This window comes from Epithele typhae (genome assembly GCF_022376455.1).
Source record: "Epithele typhae strain CBS 203.58 chromosome Unknown BXZ73scaffold_45, whole genome shotgun sequence".
Lineage (NCBI taxonomy): Eukaryota > Fungi > Basidiomycota > Agaricomycetes > Polyporales > Epitheliaceae > Epithele > Epithele typhae.
Genome location: NW_025954236.1, coordinates 244,290 through 264,321, shown reverse-complemented (window position 1 = coordinate 264,321; position 20,032 = coordinate 244,290). Strand labels below are relative to the sequence as shown.

Here is a 20,032-nt window from a genome sequence, read left to right as displayed (position 1 = left end):
CGACCACAAATCCCCCACCTTGGGTTCGCCATCGCCACTCACGCTTCCTTCCACGCCCCGTCATGTTCTACGAAGACCCAGTTCCCCACCCGCTCTTCGTGCACTCCTATTATGAACCAATCCTCCCCGACCTCCCCGAGCTGATCCAAACCGAAGACGCGCACTTAAAGTTAGTGCTAGAGAAGCGCCGAGGAGGTGGCGCCCGCGGCGGCGGCGGCAAGTCCGTTGGGAAGTCCAGAGGCTCGCACCCCCCGTCCTCGTCGTCCTCATCTGGCGCGCGCGCGCCAGTGAACATCGGGGGCGCAACGCACGGCGCGTCCATCGCCGTACCGTACGGCGACGGGAGCGCCAAGGTCGTGCCCATCCCCGCCGGGGAGCCGTTCGCGGGCCGGACGTACGGGGGCGGGACGCGGGCGAACATCTACGGGACTTCGTACGTGTGCGCGCGACTACTACTCGAAAGTGTGCTGAATAAACGCATACAGGACGTACGGGAGCGGGTACCCGGGGCTGCGCGCGGGCGAGGTGGCCGGGCGCGGCTTCCCGTTCGTGTTCTGGCCCGTCGTGTGGGGGACCGGCGCCGCGTACACCGCGGCGTACCTGCTCGACCAAGAGGTGCGTGAGCCATCTCTTAGCGTCCAACGTCCCGTGCCCCTCGAGCGCTCACCTCGCCCCCGTCCCCGTCCAGTACGGCGCGCCGGACAACGCCACTCGCCCGGGGGGCCGACTCATGCAAGCCGCGCTCCTCGCCTCGGCCTCGAACACGACGCTGCACGTCCTCGCCGACGCCGCGACCGTCTCCGCGCTGCTGCTCGCGCTCCAGGAGAGCTGCGGGGCCGTGCTCGTCCCCGGCTCGCTCGCGCCGAACGCGTCCGTCGCGTTCGACGGGGACGGCGCGCGGCCGCTGCCGGAGCAGGTGGTGCAGTACTACCGCGCGAGCAGCGTCGCGCTCGCGCTCGACGGGTACAACAACTCGGCCGCGGTTGGGCGCGACACGCGCGCGGACGCGGGCGCGACGCCGCTGCCGGGGTGGGTCGACGGTGGGCCGCTCGCGTGCGTGAACGAGACGATCGGGGCGAGCGCGCCGCTCGTCAGCGCGGGGTGCTCGGAGAGGGGAGGCATGGGACACCGTGTGTGCACGGCGTTGTGTGTGCTGCTTGTTGTCTTTTTTTGCTTTAGGGTGGTAGCTAGCTTGGCGACAGTATCGACGGAGCCCTTGTTCTGTGCCGTTTACGCTGGGTCGAGACTCGACGAGGGGGCACCCGCGCCCGTCGGTGGCGGCACCTGTCTGAGTTCCGTGAGCGTCCGCGGTGCGGCCGACTCCACCCGTACGCACCCTGGGTCTGGCAGGTCTCCATTTCCATACCGCTCCGTTCCCCGTCCCGGCGGCGGCGCGCGCGCCGACCCACAAACGCCACGGCGATCACCCAGCCTCGAGCGCGGGACGGAGAGCCCCACGTCCTCCGTCCTCTCTCCGGGGAAACCGAGGACCGAGGACCGATCGCTCCGCCGCACGATCGCCCCGGGACGCCAGGACGGGGCAGGAGGCATACACATGGACCCACACCCCTCGGCAGCCGCAGCGCAACTCTCCCCGCAGCAGGGGTCGCGCGGCACAGCCTGTCGCGCGCGCGCGCGATCGGCCGGGCATCAGCCAACGCCTACCGCCGCACGATCGCCCCCAGTCGGGGAGGAAGGCGCAGGGGTGGCACGCACTCCCATGGCTCCCCGCGGGAGAGAGTTCGAAGAGGCAGCTGCGGTGGGGGGCGCGCGACCGCAATAGACGCGGGAAGTCTGGCAGCCTGCCTTTCCGGGCGGGCGTGCGCGGGCGGGGGCGCGGGGAAGCGTGCGTGCGTGTTCCGAGAGTTCTGTGCGTGCCGTGTGTGGACTCGTGTGTGGGCGTGTTGTACAGGTGGCGCGGGAGGATCGTTTGCGGAGTCGGGGACCCGGGGGGCTGGGATGCGGTATGTCAGATGCGACATAGTGGATGCGAGGTTGGTGACAGGTCTCCAGGGCTACTCATCTGCTATTGATGTGGAATATCGACGAGGCGAGTTCCCTGTGGGGTGGTAAGGCTTTCTAGGCTGGATGTATACGGTGGGTGAGCGAGTTCATCACGGAGTGGTGCTGGACGTAGAAGTCTCGTTTCTACCAGAGATCGTCTACATTGGAAGTAATTTATCCCAAGTTTCTTACTGATCTGCCGCTGGTGTTGATAGCAAATTAAAGCGTCTTGAACACTTGAACCTGCGCATGAGAGACAGCGACAAACCCACGAGCGTGCAAGATTCAGCCGTAGTCAAGCCCCGCAAACTCACATGCTTCCACCCAATGACGGCTCCCTCGACGCCACAGCAACCCCCGCAAAAATACACGCACCAGTCGAGCCAGCCAGCGCACGATCCCGCGCGCACAACGGCCGTCGAAGGAGTCGAGGACAAAGGGCCGCCTCCCCGGAAGCGCCCGCATACAAAGGAACCGGGCCCATCCGGACAAGCGCCCGCGCGCGAGCTGGCGGCTGGCAACGTGCTCCCACACCCCCGCGCAGCGCGGCCTTTGTCTTGCCCCGCCCATATACGACGGTCCTTCTGCGTCGCCGTGGCTCTCCTTGCTCCTTTGCGCCTTCTCTTACCATGACCCTCTTCGCTCCGCCCGCGCCGACGCCATTGGCGACCACTGCCCCCAAGACGCCAACAGAACGTGCACGGCACGAGGCACGCCCGGCGATCTACGCACATACCACGCGATCGTCTTCGAGGCTTCAAGCTCTAGCCTGCGCTCTTGAGGAGACCTGTGACGCCGCTCCGACCACAGGGTTCGATATTCAAGGTTCCATCGCCCGACGACGACGTTGAGACACACGGAGCACACGCACACGAACGCACGACGCGTATCCTGCTCATCTATGCGCTTCCATTTCCGGTGCAAGCGCGTACGGACGGACGGACGGTGCGGAGAACGGTGACGGGGACGAACCAAAGTCCACACACAACACGCGGCGGCGGGCTGAGCGGAACGGAAGAGGGGCGGGGCGACGCGAGCGGCAAATAATGTCATAAGTGAGCAAACGGCCCGCCGACGCGCGCGCGTGCGGGGGAGCGGGGAGCTGGGGATTGGGCACGGGGCGGGGCGGGCGAGTGCGGACGTGAAGGGGGCGTGAAGGTGGGGGGTGGTGGTGTTGGTGTTGCAAGGGAAGGGACGAGGATGGGTGAGGCCTTGAGGGATGGGCGGCGTCGCGGGATGACGTGGTGGTGAAGAAGGGGCGGGCGCAATGGGTATCGAGCACAAGAGGGTTCGACGAAGGAGGGGGGGCGGGTGAAGGTGCGTATGCAAATAATGCGCGGTGGTGCGTGCGGGGTGGATGCGGGAACCATGATGTGACGAGATCGGAGGGCCGGGGGTAGGTAGGTGTTACAGAGACGGGAGACGAGAACCGATAAAACTACAGGTGGGGGTAGAACACAACAGGGAGTATACACAGGCAGCGCCAGCGCAGGCGCGCCATAACGAGGCAGGAGGAAAAGAGGAAGGCAGCGCACGTGTGAGCGAGGTGGAGGTGGGGTGGGGTGGGGTGAGGAGGAAGGAGAGGGAAGGTGAGTGCAATAATTTTACACGACGTACAGCGTTCAAGCGCGTGTCGTCGGCGCACGCCCGCGCGGCCGACGGGATCATCACCAGCCCCCGTTCATGGGGTCGTGCGCGTACGCCCCGAACGGGTCCGGCCCCCCGGGCGTCGCGCGGTCGTCATAGTCCTGAGCGTCCTGCCGCTCGTCGTACCGCATCCACTCCGGGCAGAGCGCGCTCCCCGCCGCGGGGCCCTCCTCGCACCCGGGCGCCGCGGCGGAGCCCGCGCCGGGCATCGCCTCGAACTGGGCGAGCCCGAGCTCGACGGGCGGGATCGAGCCGAGGTTGAAGTCCTCGGGCATGAGGCCCTCCATGTTCGCCCACAGCGTCTCGCCCGGCCAGAACCCGTACGGGAGGTCGACCATGCCGTCGACGGGCGCGTCCTTGCCGTCGAGCGGTTGCTGCTGCTGCTGCTGGTGCTGCGCGAGGGACATCATCTGGAGCGCGTCCGCGGGCGTGAACGGGCCCGGGTGCGCGGAGGCGGGCGTCATCGCGCCGTACGTGTCCGCGGGCGAGACGAGGGAGGAGGCGATCGAGTCCGCGGGGGACATCATCGGCGGCGCGTCGCGCGCGGCGGGGATGCTGAGCGCGTGGAGGAGCGGGCCGCCGACGACGCCGTGGTCGGTCGAGATGTGGAACATGTTCGCGTACGGGTCCTCCCCGGCTTGCTGATGGTGCTGTCGCAGGCTCCGTCAGCTCTCTCCGCCACCCTCGACGGCCGCCACACGGCGCCACGCAAGAAAGAAAACCGAAGACGGGGGCTCACCTGGAGGTCGAACGCGGGTGGCGCCTGGTACGGGCTCATGAACATATTGTCGTGCGGTGAGTAGTCGTAGCTTCTTAGCGGCGCGGACTCGCTCGGGGACGGGATGTTCGCCATCGGCGCGGGCGAGCGCCCCGAGATGCGCGGGACCTGCGTCGGCGACGCGGGGCAGGACGGCATCCAGACCGACGGCAGCTGGATCTCCTGGTACGGCGGCGGGGTCGGGGCGGAGGCCGCGCGGCGGCCGTGCCCGTGCGCGTGGGGGAGCGCGAAGCCGCGCGAGAGCGAGCGGGCGGGGGAGCCGGCGCCGGAGACGGGGAGGAGGAAGCTGAAGCTGTCGGACTCGGTGTCGGCGGCGCCCTCGGGCGCGGGGCGGAGCTTGCCTTTGTTGAGCTTTTCCTTGCGGCCCTTGGTCCGCTGGGGGCGGTAGACGTAGTTGGGGTACAGCGCTTCGTGCTCCTTCTTCTTCTCCTTCGCGAGCTGCTCCCAGTACGCGCGCTCGTCCGCGGGCAGGCTCTTCCACTGCTGGCTGATGTCCTTGCTCAGGTCCGCCTGGCGCTGCTTCTTCACCGGCCCGTCCTCGTCCTGCGCGGCGGCGGCCTCCTGGCGCTCCTCGCACTTGCGGCGGCGGAAGAGGATGAAGGCGTTCTCGGGGCGCTTGATGTAGTCGTCGTCGCCCTTCTTGGGCCTGCGCTCGCCGGCGTCGGAGACGGTCGATCTGCGCCTGCGGTGGGACGACGCCTGGGAGGAGGGCGGGGCGGTGGGGGAGGAGAGGACGGAGAGGGAGGAGTCGGAGCCGATCGAGGACGTGGGCGAGAACGGGCGCGGGGGCGGCGGGGTGCAAGGAACGGACTTGAGGGCGGGCTCGAAGGGCGAGGCGGAGGGCGAGGTGGGGAAGCGAGTGTCGGTGATAGGGAAGGTGAACGCGCGCGGGGTGGGCGAGATGATGGAGACCGTCGGCGGCGGGGCGTCGGTGGCGACGTGGAGGGCTGCGCGCGTGCGGAGCGGGAGGGGCGGGGGCGGCATCGCGAGGGCGGAGGGGGTGCGGGCGAGCGGAGGAGAGGATGAGTACGCCGCGGGGGGCGAGGTGGGGAGGAGAGACTTACTGCGCGCAGAGGCGTCGCGAGTGCGGTAGGCGGGCATGACTCTCGTAAGGAAGGAAGGCGGCGGTGGTGGCGCGGGGGACTCCTCGAGGCGGGTAATAGGGCGCTCGTGGACGAGGACGGCGGTGGGTGGCACAGGGCCCCGAGGAGACAATTGCGTAGGACGGGAGGGCAGACAATACGGGCGCGATCTTTATAGTATGCATGCGCGCGACGACCCAGCCCGCGCGAGATCCCCCGCGCGATCCTTCATTGTGCTCCCCCTTTCGGACGTGCACGGACCTCCCCCGCCCCCAGCGCCCGCGCCCCTCCCTCGGCGCCCTCCATTCCCTGCGCAAACAGCCGTCAACACCGAACGCAGCCGCCCGTCTTATTGTCTTGTGCTCGAAGCCCGGTCCCTGTGCCCGACTCCGCGGGACCTATCTCGCCTATTGTCGCCCGTCCTGGGCTGGCCATATGCCGTTATCGCCCGCGCGCTGCCTCCTCCCATAGCACGCTCGCGCGCGGCCCGCCCCCGCCCACACGCCGAGTCACCCGCCCCCATCCGGGCCCGCCGTCCCCCACGCCCGCGGGCGCGGCGCACACAGCGAGCGCGGGAGCGCGGTCGAGCTCTCGCGGCGGCCGACGGCGCATCAATCGCGGCGCGACTCGTGCAGGCCAGCACTGACAAGCGGCCTGTCGCCTGCCGCCGCGTACCGACGCCTCGTGCCGCGCGCTCTCGTAACGGGCCCGTAAGCGGCACGGCGCGCACGGGCGGCTGGCCAGAGCGTGAGCGTGAGCGCGCGTGCGCGCGCGCGAGGTGGAGAGGCGGGACGTCGGAATATCTCGCGCGCACGCGCACGAGCGAGTTCGAAGGCGAAGGTCTGCGCGCGCGCGGTGGGATTTCCAGCAGGGATCGGATTTTCAGCCGCGCCCGGCGTCGTGGGCTCGCCTCAGGGCCGCGTCTGTCTGCAGCCCGATCTCGCGTCCCCCAAAGATGGCACGCAGGCTCCGGCCGGGCGGACGGATCGCAGCGCCCGGCGTCCCGGATCTGGGCGGCAGACCCGCCTCTCCATCCTGCCCACCGCGGGTCTGCGCTCAGAGTTTGGGCCCACCCTCCACAACGCCCACCGTCGCCGCAGGGGCTTGCCCTCGCCCGATCGTGTTGCAGATCCGCGTCGCGACCACCTCTCCCCCCGTCCCGTCCGTTCTGAGTCTGACGCACCATGACTTCGACCTCGCCCACAACGCCCGCCGCCGCCGTCCCGCCCAGTTTGGTTCCGCGACGCTCCCGCCACTCCCGGACCAGGCTGCCGCGCCGCGGGCCCTTTCAACTTGCCCCGTGCGGAGGTTCGGGGGCGGTGCTCGCGCGCGTGACCCCCCCACGCTCAGGCCTCGGAAGTCGGCCCAGCGGGCCTGAGCGGGGGGGAGGGGGGGTTGGGGTTCGAACCCGCCCACGCACCGTCCTGACAGCGGAAGCGGTAGCGCTCATCCACAGCTGCCGTCGCGGCGGCTGCTTCTGCCCGCCCGGAGCTTCGCGCACGCGAGAGGGCACGTGACGGAATGCACGGACGCACGCCAGGCGTAACGGCATTTCTGGCCACAGCGACACGGAGCGCGGCGGACGGTCCGGAACGCGGGCGCGGGCTGCCTAGCGAGGCGGGGCGGAGGACGGATATGGCAGCATTGAGCGTCCCGTTTGGAGACTGCCCGTCCCCCGCCCGCCGCTCGGGCTGCGGGCCTCCCATCGCCCGACGTCTATCTGGGTGGATGGATGCGGGTACGCGACGCTAGCTCGCCATCGCCCTGCGCGCCGGACGGGGAACTTGGGTCGCACACCGGCCGGCGCGCGTGGTGCGTGATGGCCCTGCGGGAACGTGTGCGCAGGTCAATCACACCGCCAGTGCCCGGGAGGAAACGTCTCGCGCTCTCGTCATACCTTCGACATGCGCCCGCCTCTCCGTCTGCCGTCTGACAGAGCGTCTGCGTCTCCCTCCGGGGTCCTGCACCACTCGGCGAGCGCGGTCTGCGACCTGCCTGCGTACGTCAGGGCGGTGCGCGCGGAAGCGTTGGGGAAAAGATCGCACACCCGCTAAGCGAGCCACACTTCCGCCTTCGCGCCCGTCTGCCGCCGAGGGCTGAGCAGGGCGGAGGGGAGTTGTGCGCACGGCGTTGATGCGCGCGCAAGCGCAGAGCCCGAAGTTCGGTAGGAATATCCGAGACATACGAGCGCGCCCGTCGTCTGTTTGCGATCCTGTTTTCAGTATCATTGCGCAGGACAGCACGGGCTAGGGTACGTGCAACGTGGGCCCGCCGCGCCCGGCGCTCGGCGTGTCGGTGCGCGGACACTGGTCGCGTCCCTCCGCTGCGCTGGCGGAGGCCTCAGGGGCGGCCGAGTGCACCTGACTTGCTCGGGGGTTCCGCTATCTAACTTCCGGTATCTCATCGTCGCCGACTGCACTTACTATCGTGATGTCGCCTTGTGCACGACCGGGTCCGACGACGTCCAGAGACCATGCGCGCGACGAGCGCATCCGGGGACGCGAGGCTGTTCCGTTCCGTCCTCCGTTAAGCTGTCGCCGGAGATGATGCGTGCGATAGCCTTTAGCGACGGCTGACCAGGTCCTTGTCGTCATCAGCTCGGTTTGGGAAGGTAGGCCACATCGATATCTGTGCCGAGCGCCATCAGTATCGCCTTGTCGCCCATGAATGCATCACAGGGAGCTAACTCGCTGCGCTTTTCAGGACATGAACACGTTCGCCGTGATGGAACGGCGAGCCCGGATCGGTGACGGCGAGCCCGGATCGGTGACGGCGCTCATACAGTTGCGTACCATGCGTACCACTTCTTACGAGTAGGTGGTCTGAGCAGAGTGCGGCGGAATTTAGCTATAGGCTGCACGCACGAGGCAGACCAACCATCGTCCGTACCTTGGCGGCAACAACCCACTTCCAACGGGCACGTTATGATCGTACTTCTGTGCTGCACTGGATGCAAGAGCATGTGATAGAGGGTGATCCACGAACCTCCGTGAGCAGGAGCTGAACATTCACGCGCGACGCTGCCCATGTCCGCGGACGCAGAACCTGTGAACGCGCGCACATTCGGATTAGCTCACCCATCCACCCGCACGCGGACCGAACAGGCAGAGCTAGCACTTCATAGAACGGCGTAGCGTCATGTGCCGCCGTGCGTCCCGCCATCCATATCGGCCCCCCTCGGGGCACATGAGGGGCAGGACGCCGCGCTAGACATTGCGACACCCGAGCCACAGCCCAAGCCGGAACAAGGACTGGAGCAGGGCAGACGCACCGACTTCCGCGCCCCGACTCGCGATCCCGGCGGCGACAGCTCCTCCGCCCCGCGATCGCCCATCGCAGTATAGCGCGGCCGCGTCGCGTCGGGTAGTTAATGTTACGGGCGCGGCCACACGGCGCACGCCGTGCGCGCGGGCCGCGCTCGGCCCTCGGGTGATCGCGGCGCGATTGTGGAGGGCGATACGGGGGGTGCGCGCTGGAGGACGTCGCTCGCGCGTGGGCGGAGGGTTGGGCAGAGGCCCGTCGCTAGGGCGTCGGGATCAAGTGAACAAGCCCGCAGGGGGGCAGAGGATTCTGTGGAAGTGTTCGGACGCACCGTTCGCGGAGGCAGATGAGCGGGTCTCCGACGGGTGCGAGGTCGACGAGCGTTTGCGGCGTTCATTTCGGCCGGGACTACGGCCGCCGCGAGTGACTGCCCATGCGGCGCGCAGGCGAGCGGGAGGGCGTGGTGGGGGATGAGGCGGCGGGGAACGTGGTCAACGTGGCTGTCAAGGCAGAGAGCGAGGGCGTCAGCGTGCCAGCGTGCATGACGTACGCGCCAAACCCTGCGCTAGGGGTCTGCGATCGGCGATCAGAGCAGGCAAACTGGGATGCCGGACAGGCAATATCCACGTGGCCCTCCCCGCTCCCCGCTCCACCCCCAACGTCGACCCGTCCTCGCCCGCACCCACTTCGCCCCCCTCAGTGCGCAAGTAGAGTACTCTGCGCAAGGTATCCACCGCCAGAGTCTTTCTGCCAGCTTGGGCCCCCTTCGTCTCCCCCTTCGACCCTGCGCTTCCACCGGCCTCCTCTGCGCACTAGAACCCCGGAGCACATGCCCCGCGAACCTCAGTCCACGCTCTCCGGCGTTCCAGCCCTCGCCCGACCGCTCGTCCTCCTCCGCCTCGGAGTACGCTCTCGCGCCCAACAAGAGGTCACGGTGTCCGCACTGGCCACTACCAGTACTGTCGCGGAGTCCCATCGGTGGGGCATCGGCGGAACATGCACTCGAGCCAAGCGCTGCCATTTCCAAGGCTGCTGCACACCGTGCGCGTGAAGGACGATCGGCGCGGAGGCACGCCTTGCAACGTGAGTGTTTCTATGTGAACCCCAATGCTCGTGTTCTGCGCGTGGGCGCCGTCCTTCGCTGTCGCGTCAAACTGCGTGGACGCTACGCGGCAGGGAAGGACGGGCTTTACGGGTCGTGTACGGAGGTAACGGCCGTGCATGTGCACAGAACGGAGAAGACGGGGCGAGGTGCAGGGGAGCCAGTCTCGTACGACCCCGCGAGCTTCTCCTGCCTCGACTTTGCCTCGTTTCCGGTAGTTGACGTGGACTTGGTCGCTCGAGAGGCGCGGTCTGACTTCTTTCCCTTGTGATGCCCGGACGGCCCTACTTCATGACGAGGAGGGCCCTGCAGGTCTTCACCTGTCTCTTACTAGTTGCGGCAATGAAAACATATCCGACGTCCACTAGAGTTGTGCTTTCGCCATTTAGTGCACCGCAGGTGTTCGCGATCGCAAGACGTCACTCACCGCAGCTCGGCGCGACGGCGGGGCCGATGACCGCAAGGGTATGTTTCTGCCGTGAAGTCGAGCCTTCGTCCACGTCTATCTGTGCACGAAGTCTGTCTTCAGCCTTCGCATGCTTCCCGGCCGCAATCAATGTCGCGCGACTTAAGATACGCGGCCGAGTGGGTGCTTCTTCCTCCTATTTTTACTTTCGAATGCTTACATACTACAGGTCATCGAACACGCGCATACAACGCGTTGCAAGCGTGTGCAATGAGACGCCACGATCACGTGTATGACGGCGCCAAACAACTCCGACGTTTTTGAGCTCACCATCGCAGCGTGCACCGGGTCTCGATTTCAAGACGCCGCATAGCTACGGGAAGGACATATTGCGAAGGCAGCGGTAGTAACAAGACGTACAGCGTCTCGTAGCCGTACTGGTGCGCCGGGAACGAGCGTCTCCTCGAGGCTCGAGTTATTCCCACCTGCCACGCCATCTCGCCGCTCACGAGCCCATCACGAGGCAATCCGTCCTCGCGCTCGAACTCGCCCCCTCTTACACTCCTTGTCTCTCATCCCTCTCAATTCCATGGTGCCAACTCTTGCCAACCGACCTCGCTCGACGTAACACTACTACCACCCTATGCTTAGCCGCAGCGGAGCCCCCACCTCCCGACACGACAGAGCCCAAGTACGCACGCATGTCCCGCCTGGCCCCGTGCCCCAGCACCCGCCTCCCGCCCCCTACACGTTCTTGATACCCCCGTCGCCTCGCCCGCCCAGTCGTACGACGGCCGCCCCCAGCCCCATCGCGCGACCTCCCACGCCAACGCCAGCTGTGTACACGTACGTGTCGCCCGCGCATGCGCAAGGAGGGCAACCACCGAATGCGGCGAAGACGTGCCGCACCTTCGACCTCCGCCGGGCGCGAGTGGCGTCGGCGCACGTCGTCGACGCCTGCTGCAGCACCTCAAGGCCTCATGTCTGGGCGGCGGCGCTAGTTCAGGCGGGCGGCGCTCAGTGCGTTCCCCACGACTGCACCTGCCTGGCCGCGATGTGGGCGCACCGCGGGGACGATCGGTGATCAGGCAAGAAGACCCCCGCCGCCCGCCCGCGCAGAGGGAGAGGCATATGTCCACTCGCGGCGATAACGCACCCCCGCCCCGGACCCGGCGGACCACCTCGCCCGCAGCATGCGCGTTGACGACATCGCGCGCACCGCTCGGGCCCGGCGCGCGCGAATTGGCACGAGCGGCCCCAGTCGTGCTCTCGACTCGCAGTCTGAGTACGTACTCGTCCAATGTCCAGTGCCGCGTGCCTCGAGCGCGTTGACGTAATCCCCTTCGTGGGTCGCGCGCGCGTCCGCGGGGAACAGCGACGCGCGCGACCGCGGCGGTGTGGCAAACGGGCGGTCGCGGAACGTTGCGATGGGGCGGCGCGCCGCGACCGCGCGCAGGACGGGCGGAGGAGGGCGCGCGCGGACGCCGCTCGGCCGGCCCCTCGAGGACGATGGGTGCCCGCAGCGCTTGTGCGTTTTCCCTTTTCTCCGCGCACTCTTTCTTTGTGCTCGTCGCACAAATACCGCTTGATGCGGTGGGTTCACGGACGGCTCTCCTCGTCCGAAGCACAGATCTGTGTCGCGCGTCGCGCACACCGCGTGTTGGCGGACGTTTGTTTGTTTGCTTTATTCCCGTTTTACGCCCTCAAGGGCCGAGCCCTACGGTAAGCCGTACACACAAGAAATCCATCATCGTAAGAGGTCTGTCGCATTCAGGCGGACGTCGCGGTGGGCCCAGCCGGGCGTGTCGTTTCTTCTTTTCTCTTTCGCTCGCCGACGAGCATTCCGAACGGGCGGCATGTACATCGATCGCCGTGCTGTCCACGTCTGCCTTCGCCGATCCCGCCGCGTATGCGTACAGCTGCATTCGTTCGACCTCTACCAGCATCGACGCACCGGAACGTCGAGCACGGCGCGCCACTCGAAAAGCGCCGCTGTGAGCGTGGCAGCGACAACGCCCACCCACGGAGTCACTCCCGTGCGGAGCCCGGCTCCCCGGCTCTGCGTGTCCCTAGCCCTACTATACATCGTGCGACGAAAGGGAGGAAGCCCGCCGCGCGGGGTGCAGAGGAACACCCCGGTCGAAGCTCGCGCCCGGATCGGGAACAAGGGGCACACCCATGCAGGCCTGGGCAGCGGACGCCGGGCGTTGAGTACGGCGGCAAGTGTGCACCCGCGGCGCGCGGGTGCAGTTCGCGCGTCGTCGCTCCCACGCGCCCTCGGTCACGAACTTGGGAAGCCGGGCGCCCCCCGGCGGCGGCGGCGGCGCGGTGGGGAGAGCTGCGGGAGCTGTGGGCGCCGCGTGCGGGCGCGACGCGATGAGGGAGGGTGAAAGGCGCACGTGCTTGCACTGACCGTGCCGTGCGAGTCGGTCCGCTGGGGCTTTGGCGTTGGGTTCCTGGATTCGAAATCGATGCTCGCGCGTCGGATCATCTGCATTCCGGGGTCGGAAGTCGTGCTGGTGTGAGCAGCTGTTCCTAGGGAGGATCGATGTAGTGGACAGTACTTACCTGGTGGATGGAAGATCGAGCGAAGGAACGACAGGACGGCACCCGCAGAGGGAGGGAGAACGCCATGGCCCATGGACCGCAGATCGCAGATCGCAAGCCTGGAAGCTGGAGCTCTGGAGCCTGGACCGCGTCAGGTCGAGTTCGAATGCGCGCGAGTGCGATGATGGTGCACGAGTATATGCGATGCTATGATCCGGGAAGGGGGGAGCACCCTTCTTACAGTGCTAGTAGCTGCCCTCGTCTCGCAGCAGTCTGATCCCGCGACGCTGCGTCGGTGGTCTAGACTTGCAGTGAAGCCATTCGAAGCATGACGCGAAAACGAGGGTACGTGCCGCCGCCGTCTCTTTGGTGTGACGCCCGCCCTGTCCCTACTACTTGGCTCATTCGCGAATGGGATGGGCTCGAGGCCCGCAGCCTGCCGATATTTGTGCGGGCATACACGGATCCTAAAGCGACGTCGATGCCGCCGAAACTAGCCGCCTGGCCGCCTGCGGCACGAGAGGGAGCGGCTGGGGTGACCAGTCGATGGTCGACGCGCGCGCATGACCCGCTCGGCACCCCGGTCCGAGTGCGCGAGCCCTGAGCAGCCCGGCGTGCGCGCGTCGCCGGAGGGCGGAGATGGACATCTGTCGCACCAGACTTCAGATCTTCAGAGCTGAGAGGGAGCCATCTGCGCAGGCGGATCCGGGGCTCTATTTTTTCTGGACAGATTTCGTGCTGAAGTGTGCGCATGTCGCGCTCGCGCGCCACGTCCCGGTCGTCAGCTGCAGCTCTGCTGTCCGCATCCGTGCCCATGTCGGCGGGCCCGGCGCTGGTGTGTGCGCACAGATCAGAACGCCGCAACGTCGAGACGCAAGACGCAAGACGCACGCACGGCGCGGGCGGCACGGGCGTAACGGGACGCGCGAGGAGGCAGCGGGGGGGGGCCCTACGGCCGGACCCTGCTCTCCCAATCCATGTCGGATTCGCGCCTGGCCGCTCGCGGGTTCCAACTCCGCGACGGCCTGCATCCGGGAGCGCCGTGGGGTCCCGCCGATGATCGAATAGGCAGCCGCGATACCAAACGCCCCCCCACACACTGCACGCCGCGCGCCTCCGTGCCCTCTCGGCCGCCGTGGGTGGGGATAGGGGGGCGTGCGGGGTGCTCGGAGAGTTGAAGGCGCGCTCGCGGGCCCGGTGTTAGAAGTCGGCGGCTCGGACGGGGTCGGACGAGGAATAAGATGCAATCGATACGACGCGGTTGGTCCCTATGGGCACCGGGAGGCGAGTACAGACGGACGCGGGGGAGAACGAGGTGGTGGGGAAGGGCAAACGCGTGAGGCGAGTGCGGGACGAGGGGCGGCGGCTATCTACGGGATGACTAAGCGCTGGTACCGTACGACCGAGCTTGCTAAGTATGCGGGCAGATTCCAACAGGCCCCCACAAGCGAGGGCGTATAACGAGCACAAATCGAGGGGAAGACGGTGGTACAAAATGCGAAGGGTCGAGGACGAGGGATCGAGGACGATGGGTCGAGTACGAAGGGTCGGGTACGAAGGATCGAGGGGGACGCTGAATCGGTTACGCTGGTTTGAGGACGATGGATCGGTTTACGCTGGTTCGAGTACGATGGGTCGGTTACGCTGGATCGGATACGATGGATCGGGGTTTACGCTGGATCGAGGAGAGACAGGGGCATAGAATCGAATAAACAAAATCAACGTGACGAGGATCGGGGACAGGGGATCAAGACGATGATGCGGGCGACCAGCTACAACCTCAAGAGAGCAAGCGAATCACGATGTCGAGCACGCCAATGACGGCCGGCTAAAGTAACCACAACATGCCGACAGGGGAGCACGGAGGCGAGAAGGGGGAACGAGAAAATGCGCGAGGGGAACGAGAATCGAAACGTACGAATGTCCCATGAAACCTAGTAAGAGAACGCCACAACGGGGCTCTCCGAACCACTCCGGGACGACGGGTACGATGGGCCGAGTGCCATGGCGAAGGCGGCGCGCTCCTTGAAGGGGATGAGCGGATGCGGGCAGTCCTGCTGGTAGTGGCCCTTGTTCTTGCAGTTGTAACAGGTGATCTCCGAGAGCGGGACTTGACCACGAGGAGTACCGGTGGGAGCAGGAGCAGGGGCGGTGGCAGCGGCACGAGCAGCGGGGACGAACGTGCGAGCAGTGGGGGTGAACATGCGGGCGGCAGCAGCAACGGCGGAGGACGGCAAGGGTGAGGATGCCTCCGATGGGGCCTTGCGTGATTCCTCATTGACGAGGCGGATAATGACGTAGTCGAGGGTGAGAGACGCGGAGGGGGTCGAGTCGAGGGCGACGACAAGACTGTCGTACTCTTCGGGAAGGCCCTTCGTCAGGACGATGATGATGTCTTCATCCGGGACGTTCGCTCCGCTTGCGTTGAGATTGAATGCGGCTCTGCGGACGCTGGAGATCCACGTGTTCATGGCCTGGTCAGGCTGCTTCGACATGTTGAAGAACTCGCGGCGACGAGCGAGGCGGGTGCCGAATCCGTGAGCGCGATGGACAGCTTCGAGGCGAGTCCAGATGTCGGCCGAGGTCGTTGCACCTTGGACGTGGCCGATCTGCGAGGGGGAGAGCATGAGGTTAATCTCGGATCGAGCCTGCATGTCTTTCTTGTCCCAGGACTTGACGGCGACGTGCGCAGGGGCGAACGGAGGACGCGAGAGGGCACCGGACGCAACTTCGAAGACGCCTTGACGCGTGAGGTGAGCTTCCATGTAGAAGCGCCATTCGGGGTAGTTGTTGTCTTCGAGGCGGGAGAAGTGCGGGGCCATGGTGGAGATGGAGGGGCGATTCTTGCGATAGGAGGTGTGGGGGTCGAAGATCGGCGGGGAGAAAGCGGGATCGGAGGGTCGCGAACGGGTCGGAAGTCGAAAGGGTGATCGCGGGTCGGAGGGGGCTTCGGATCGTCGAGATCGGAGGGCGCGGACAACGAGTAGGCCGGGCGCGGGCGCGGAATGACCTCCGGGCAAGGGTACGCGTTTGTGTTAGAAGTCGGCGGCTCGGACGGGGTCGGACGAGGAATAAGATGCAATCGATACGACGCGGTTGGTCCCTATGGGCACCGGGAGGCGAGTACAGACGGACGCGGGGGAGAACGAGGTGGTGGGGAAGGGCAAACGCGTGAGGCGAGTGCGGGACGAGGGGCGGCGGCTATCTACGGGATGACTAAGCGCTGGTACCGTACGACCGAGCTTGCTAAGTATGCGGGCAGATTCCAACACCCGGGTCAGGTGCGCGGACGGGTTAACGTTGCCTGGGGGGCGCAGCGCAGCGCATGGAAGTTCGGTCCGGCGTCCAGAATCCAGATGGGACGCGGGACCCCAGACTTGGGATCTCCGGCGTCAGGCCTTCAGGCTTGCGCTGGAACACCGGGCGTGGTCGCAGATAGATGGATGTCGGTCAATGGATCGGGAAGACGGCATGTGGGATATCACCTGTTTGCGCATCCGAGGACGGATGCTTGGTGTGGTGCCTCGAGGATGGTGGTGGTTGCGAGGCAGCTGGGGTCGGTACGACGTTCCGAACCCGCAGCTGCGCGGCGACCCCCAAGGTCCGCGGTAAATCACAGGAGTGCGAGCGTGCGGGAGAGAAGGAAGAACGGTCCGAACGTGGAGACCGGCGCACGAGCAGCTCGCCGGAGGGAAAGAGCAGCGCGAGCCGTCGGCCGGAGCATCCGAGGCGACGTCTGGGAACGTCCGCAGAGAAGGGGGGACGTCATAGGGGGCAGCGGTGGGCGAGCGTGCGTGGGCGAGTTTGCGTTTGGCTGTCCGGAGTTGCACAGGATGAGCGCACGCGCGCCCCCTGGCACCGCCCAATCCGGCACTCGGCGCCTGCACTCGGCCACACCGTGGGTGCGCACGGCGGGCAAACTGACAACCGCGACCTCGTTGCACGGCGCACGCCGCTCTCTGCCTTCCCTTGCCTCGAGGTGCGGCCGTGACTGGCCCCTGCCGAGAGCCACAGGGTCATGTGCCCCAACCGCCATCGATCTCGACGGTTTCTTGCAAACTGAGCTCGGTGGAGGAACAGGGCTGTGTGCTCGCCAGGTGCGTTCCACTCCGGCTCTCCTTCATCCGGCGGGACATCTGTACTTTTCCAGCAGCGGGTGCGGAAAAGACGGCGCGACAGGCTCGTGCGTATCGATGCTGGCATGTGCCGTCGCCGTGCTGCGCTTCATTTGGCGAATAGGCCTTCCCACTCGTCTGCTTCCGCGGCCGTGCGGGAGACGTTGCAGTCGATCAGGCCACGAGCTCGCACTCCCGCTGGCGCAGCCTGCACACATCCTCCGGCACGTGTCCGGAGCGCGGTGGGCAGCGGACGGGCAGGCCGGTTGGGCGTCCTTTCCTGGGAAGCGTCCCGTCTTCGGCGCGGAGCTTCGCGGCCCTCACAAGTTGCCTAGCTGAGAATAAAGGCAGCGAACCGTCCGTCCGCCCACGCCCTCCCTCCTGCCTGCCCGTGCCCGTGCCCGTGCACCTGACGCCTTGTCGACTTGCTCCCGTGCGCCTGCCGCCCGCGACGCCTGCCCTCTCCCCATCTGCATCAACTCCCGCCTAGCGGCCTACGCTCTCCATTCCAGCCATCGCCTCCGCCCGCCACTCCCAATCCGATGTCTCCGTACGACCGCGAGATCGTCTTTGACGACGACGGTGCGTCTCCCTTGCCTTATCCGGCGCCCTCTCCCCGCCGCTCACCCACCGCCCTCCCAGACGGCATGCCGCCCCTCGTCGACGGCCCTCCCCCACTCCTCGACTTCGGCCCTCCCCCGCTCCTCGACGGGCCCCCGCCCGGCCTGCTCGACGGCCCCCCGCCGCTCCTCGACCTCCCCCCGCTCGCGCCGATCCGGTTCATGTTCGCGCCCGAGTCGGACATGCCGCCGCTCGTAGACGGCCCCCCGCCGCTCCTCGACGCCCCTCCGTACGACGCCGAGGAGGAGGAGGAGGACGCGGCCCCGCGCGCGCCGTCGTCGCACGCCAAGAAGCGCGACGCGTCGTACATCCCCCGCCCGCCGAACGCCTTCATCCTCTTCCGCTCCTCCTTCATCCGCGCCCAGCACATCCCCGGCCGGATCGAGGGCAGCCACAGCGCGCTCTCGAAGATCATCGGTGCGTCCGCCGTCTCCCCCTCCCCCTCTCCCTCTCCCCAGCCCACCCCCCGTCCTCGTCCCCGTCGACGCCGACGCCCACCGTGCGTGCCCGAGTGCGGAGGCGCGCGTGAGCATTGTCTCCGGCCCCCCACGCCGCGTGGCCGACGCGTTTTCCGCCCTCCCCCCGCGTGCGTCTTTTCGGTGTCGTCTGTGCTCACGCCACGCTTCTTCCTCCTCCCCCTTCCCCCTCCCCCGCCCCCCGCGTGCCCGGACGCCCGCAGGCAAGTGCTGGCGCGCGCTCCCGCGCGAGGAGCGCAAGGTGTGGGAGGCCAAGGCCGTCGCCGCGCTCGAGGCGCACCGGCGCAAGTACCCGGACTGGCGGTTCAAGCCCGCCGCGAACGCGCTCGCGCTCGCGAAGGTCAAGGACGGCCCGCGCCCGCGGAAGCGCGCGAACCGCAGCGGGCGCGGGCAGGCGGGCAAGGACCCCGGGGCGCGTCGAGGAAGGCGGCGAAGGGGGGCGCGGACGCGGAGGAGGCGGCGGAGAGGAAGAGCGGGACGGAGGAGCGGTGCGCGCGCATCGCGGACCTGATCGTGCAGGGCAAGACCGGGGAGGCGCTCACGCGCGCGGTGGAGGAGTACGACTTTGAGGTGAGGGGGACGCGCGGGCGGAAGGGCAAGGAGGGCGTAAGGACGCAAGGTGCGCCGCCGGAAGACAGGATGGACGTCGAGCGAGAGGACGTGAAGGCGCCCCCGGCTCCCCAGACCCCCGCCGCGGTCCCGAACTTCACGTTCCAGCACGAGCGCGAGGAGGTCAAGCCCCGAGGCGACGGCCCCAGCTCGGGCCTCGTCGCGCGCAACGAACGGGACACAGGCGCAGACGTCCGCTTCACCGTCCCGCTCACGGCGATGTTCAAGCGGTCCTCGTCCGCGCCCGCGCGAGGCCGCGGCCCGCCCCTCCTCTTCGCCGCCTTCCCCCGCCGCGAGTCGTTCAGCGCCGCGTCGTCTCCCGCCCTCCTGTACGCGCGCGCGGCCGTCGTCGACGTCCTCGCGAGTTCCGTCCCAACCCACGGTCAAGAGGCGTTTTCGCCCGCGCAGCCGTTCGCCCTGCGCCCCACCGACGTTCTCCAGGACCCCGGCGCAGACGGAGGCCGACACATCGTGAGTGCCCTCCGCCCGCTTCGCGCGCCCGCGCTCTCCGCTGACGCCCGCACCCGCCCCTGGCCTCGTCTCCGCCTCGTTCTCCGCCTTCTCCGCCCGCGCAAACGGCGCGAATTCGTATTTCACGCAGGCACCGTTCGCCCCCGCCGCGCACGCGCACACGCACGCGACGCCGCCGCTGCCCGCGTTCGAGCTCGACGGCGAGCTCTCGACCCCGGCGCCGTCGCCCGTCGCGACCCCGCACGCACACGCGCACGTCTGGCCCGCGCCCCTCGCCGACTTCGACTTTGACTTCGACGGCTTCGACGGCTTCGCCGACCTCGAGCACGAGAGCCCGACGCCCGCCCGCGCCGCCGCGTCGTCGTCCTCGTCGTCGTCCTCGACGTACTCCTCGCTCGAGAACTGGGCCGGGCGCCGCCCGCAGCCGCCGCTCCCCTTCCCCCTCCAACTCCAGCTCGGCGGCGGCGGGAGCGTGATGGAGAAGGCGTTCGACGCCGCCGCGTGGGGCGCGCGCGAGCCCTTCTTCCTCCACGGCGCCGGGCACGCGGGCGCGGACTGGGGCCACGGCGGCGGCGGCGGCGCGCGCGAGCCGCTGCTGTACTCGCCCGCCGCGGCGGCCGACTCGCCTGGGGGGTGGGGCGCGTGCCCGTTCTCCGCCGCGGACGGGTTCGAGCTGCAGCTGGCGGGCGTGGTCGAGCACGCGCCGAGGTCTTGCGTGGGGTGAACGTTTGAAGGTCACGGTGCGTGCATCGCGCGCGGCTCTCGTCCCGCCCCGACGAGGGCGCGCGTTGCTTTCGATTTTCTGGTTCGACCCATCCCTGCCTTGTCTCGTCTCATCTCGTCTCGTCCCCACTCCGTTTCCTCCTCGTTCCCAGCGTCCTGTTCCATAACGTGTTCCCGCACCCCAAAGCCC

The 20,032-nt window shown here is 67.7% G+C and overlaps 3 protein-coding genes across 3 annotated transcripts; 2 read left to right on the top strand and 1 right to left on the bottom strand.

The window, feature by feature from the left end:
- Positions 1 to 62: 62 nt before the first annotated feature.
- BXZ73DRAFT_103900 (uncharacterized protein) lies at positions 63 to 1,191 on the top strand (the record flags this gene model as incomplete). Its single annotated transcript, XM_048015728.1, has 4 exons — positions 63 to 433; positions 486 to 615; positions 689 to 1,090; positions 1,180 to 1,191. The coding sequence occupies 4 exons, from the start codon at positions 63 to 65 to the stop codon at positions 1,189 to 1,191; spliced, it is 915 nt and encodes a 304-aa protein (XP_047875337.1).
- A 2,480-nt stretch (positions 1,192 to 3,671) lies between these two features.
- Positions 3,672 to 5,530, bottom strand: BXZ73DRAFT_50983 (uncharacterized protein; the record flags this gene model as incomplete). Its single annotated transcript, XM_048020535.1, has 3 exons — positions 3,672 to 4,288; positions 4,381 to 5,376; positions 5,494 to 5,530. The coding sequence occupies 3 exons, from the start codon at positions 5,528 to 5,530 to the stop codon at positions 3,672 to 3,674; spliced, it is 1,650 nt and encodes a 549-aa protein (XP_047875336.1).
- An 11,130-nt stretch (positions 5,531 to 16,660) lies between these two features.
- Positions 16,661 to 19,843, top strand: BXZ73DRAFT_103897 (uncharacterized protein; the record flags this gene model as incomplete). The annotated part of the gene is made up of 6 exons (XM_048015727.1): positions 16,661 to 16,725; positions 17,433 to 17,524; positions 17,585 to 17,980; positions 18,243 to 18,379; positions 18,421 to 19,119; positions 19,250 to 19,843. 6 exons carry the CDS (start codon positions 16,661 to 16,663, stop codon positions 19,841 to 19,843), a joined length of 1,983 nt encoding a protein of 660 aa, XP_047875335.1.
- Between the last annotated feature and the right edge of the window lie 189 nt (positions 19,844 to 20,032).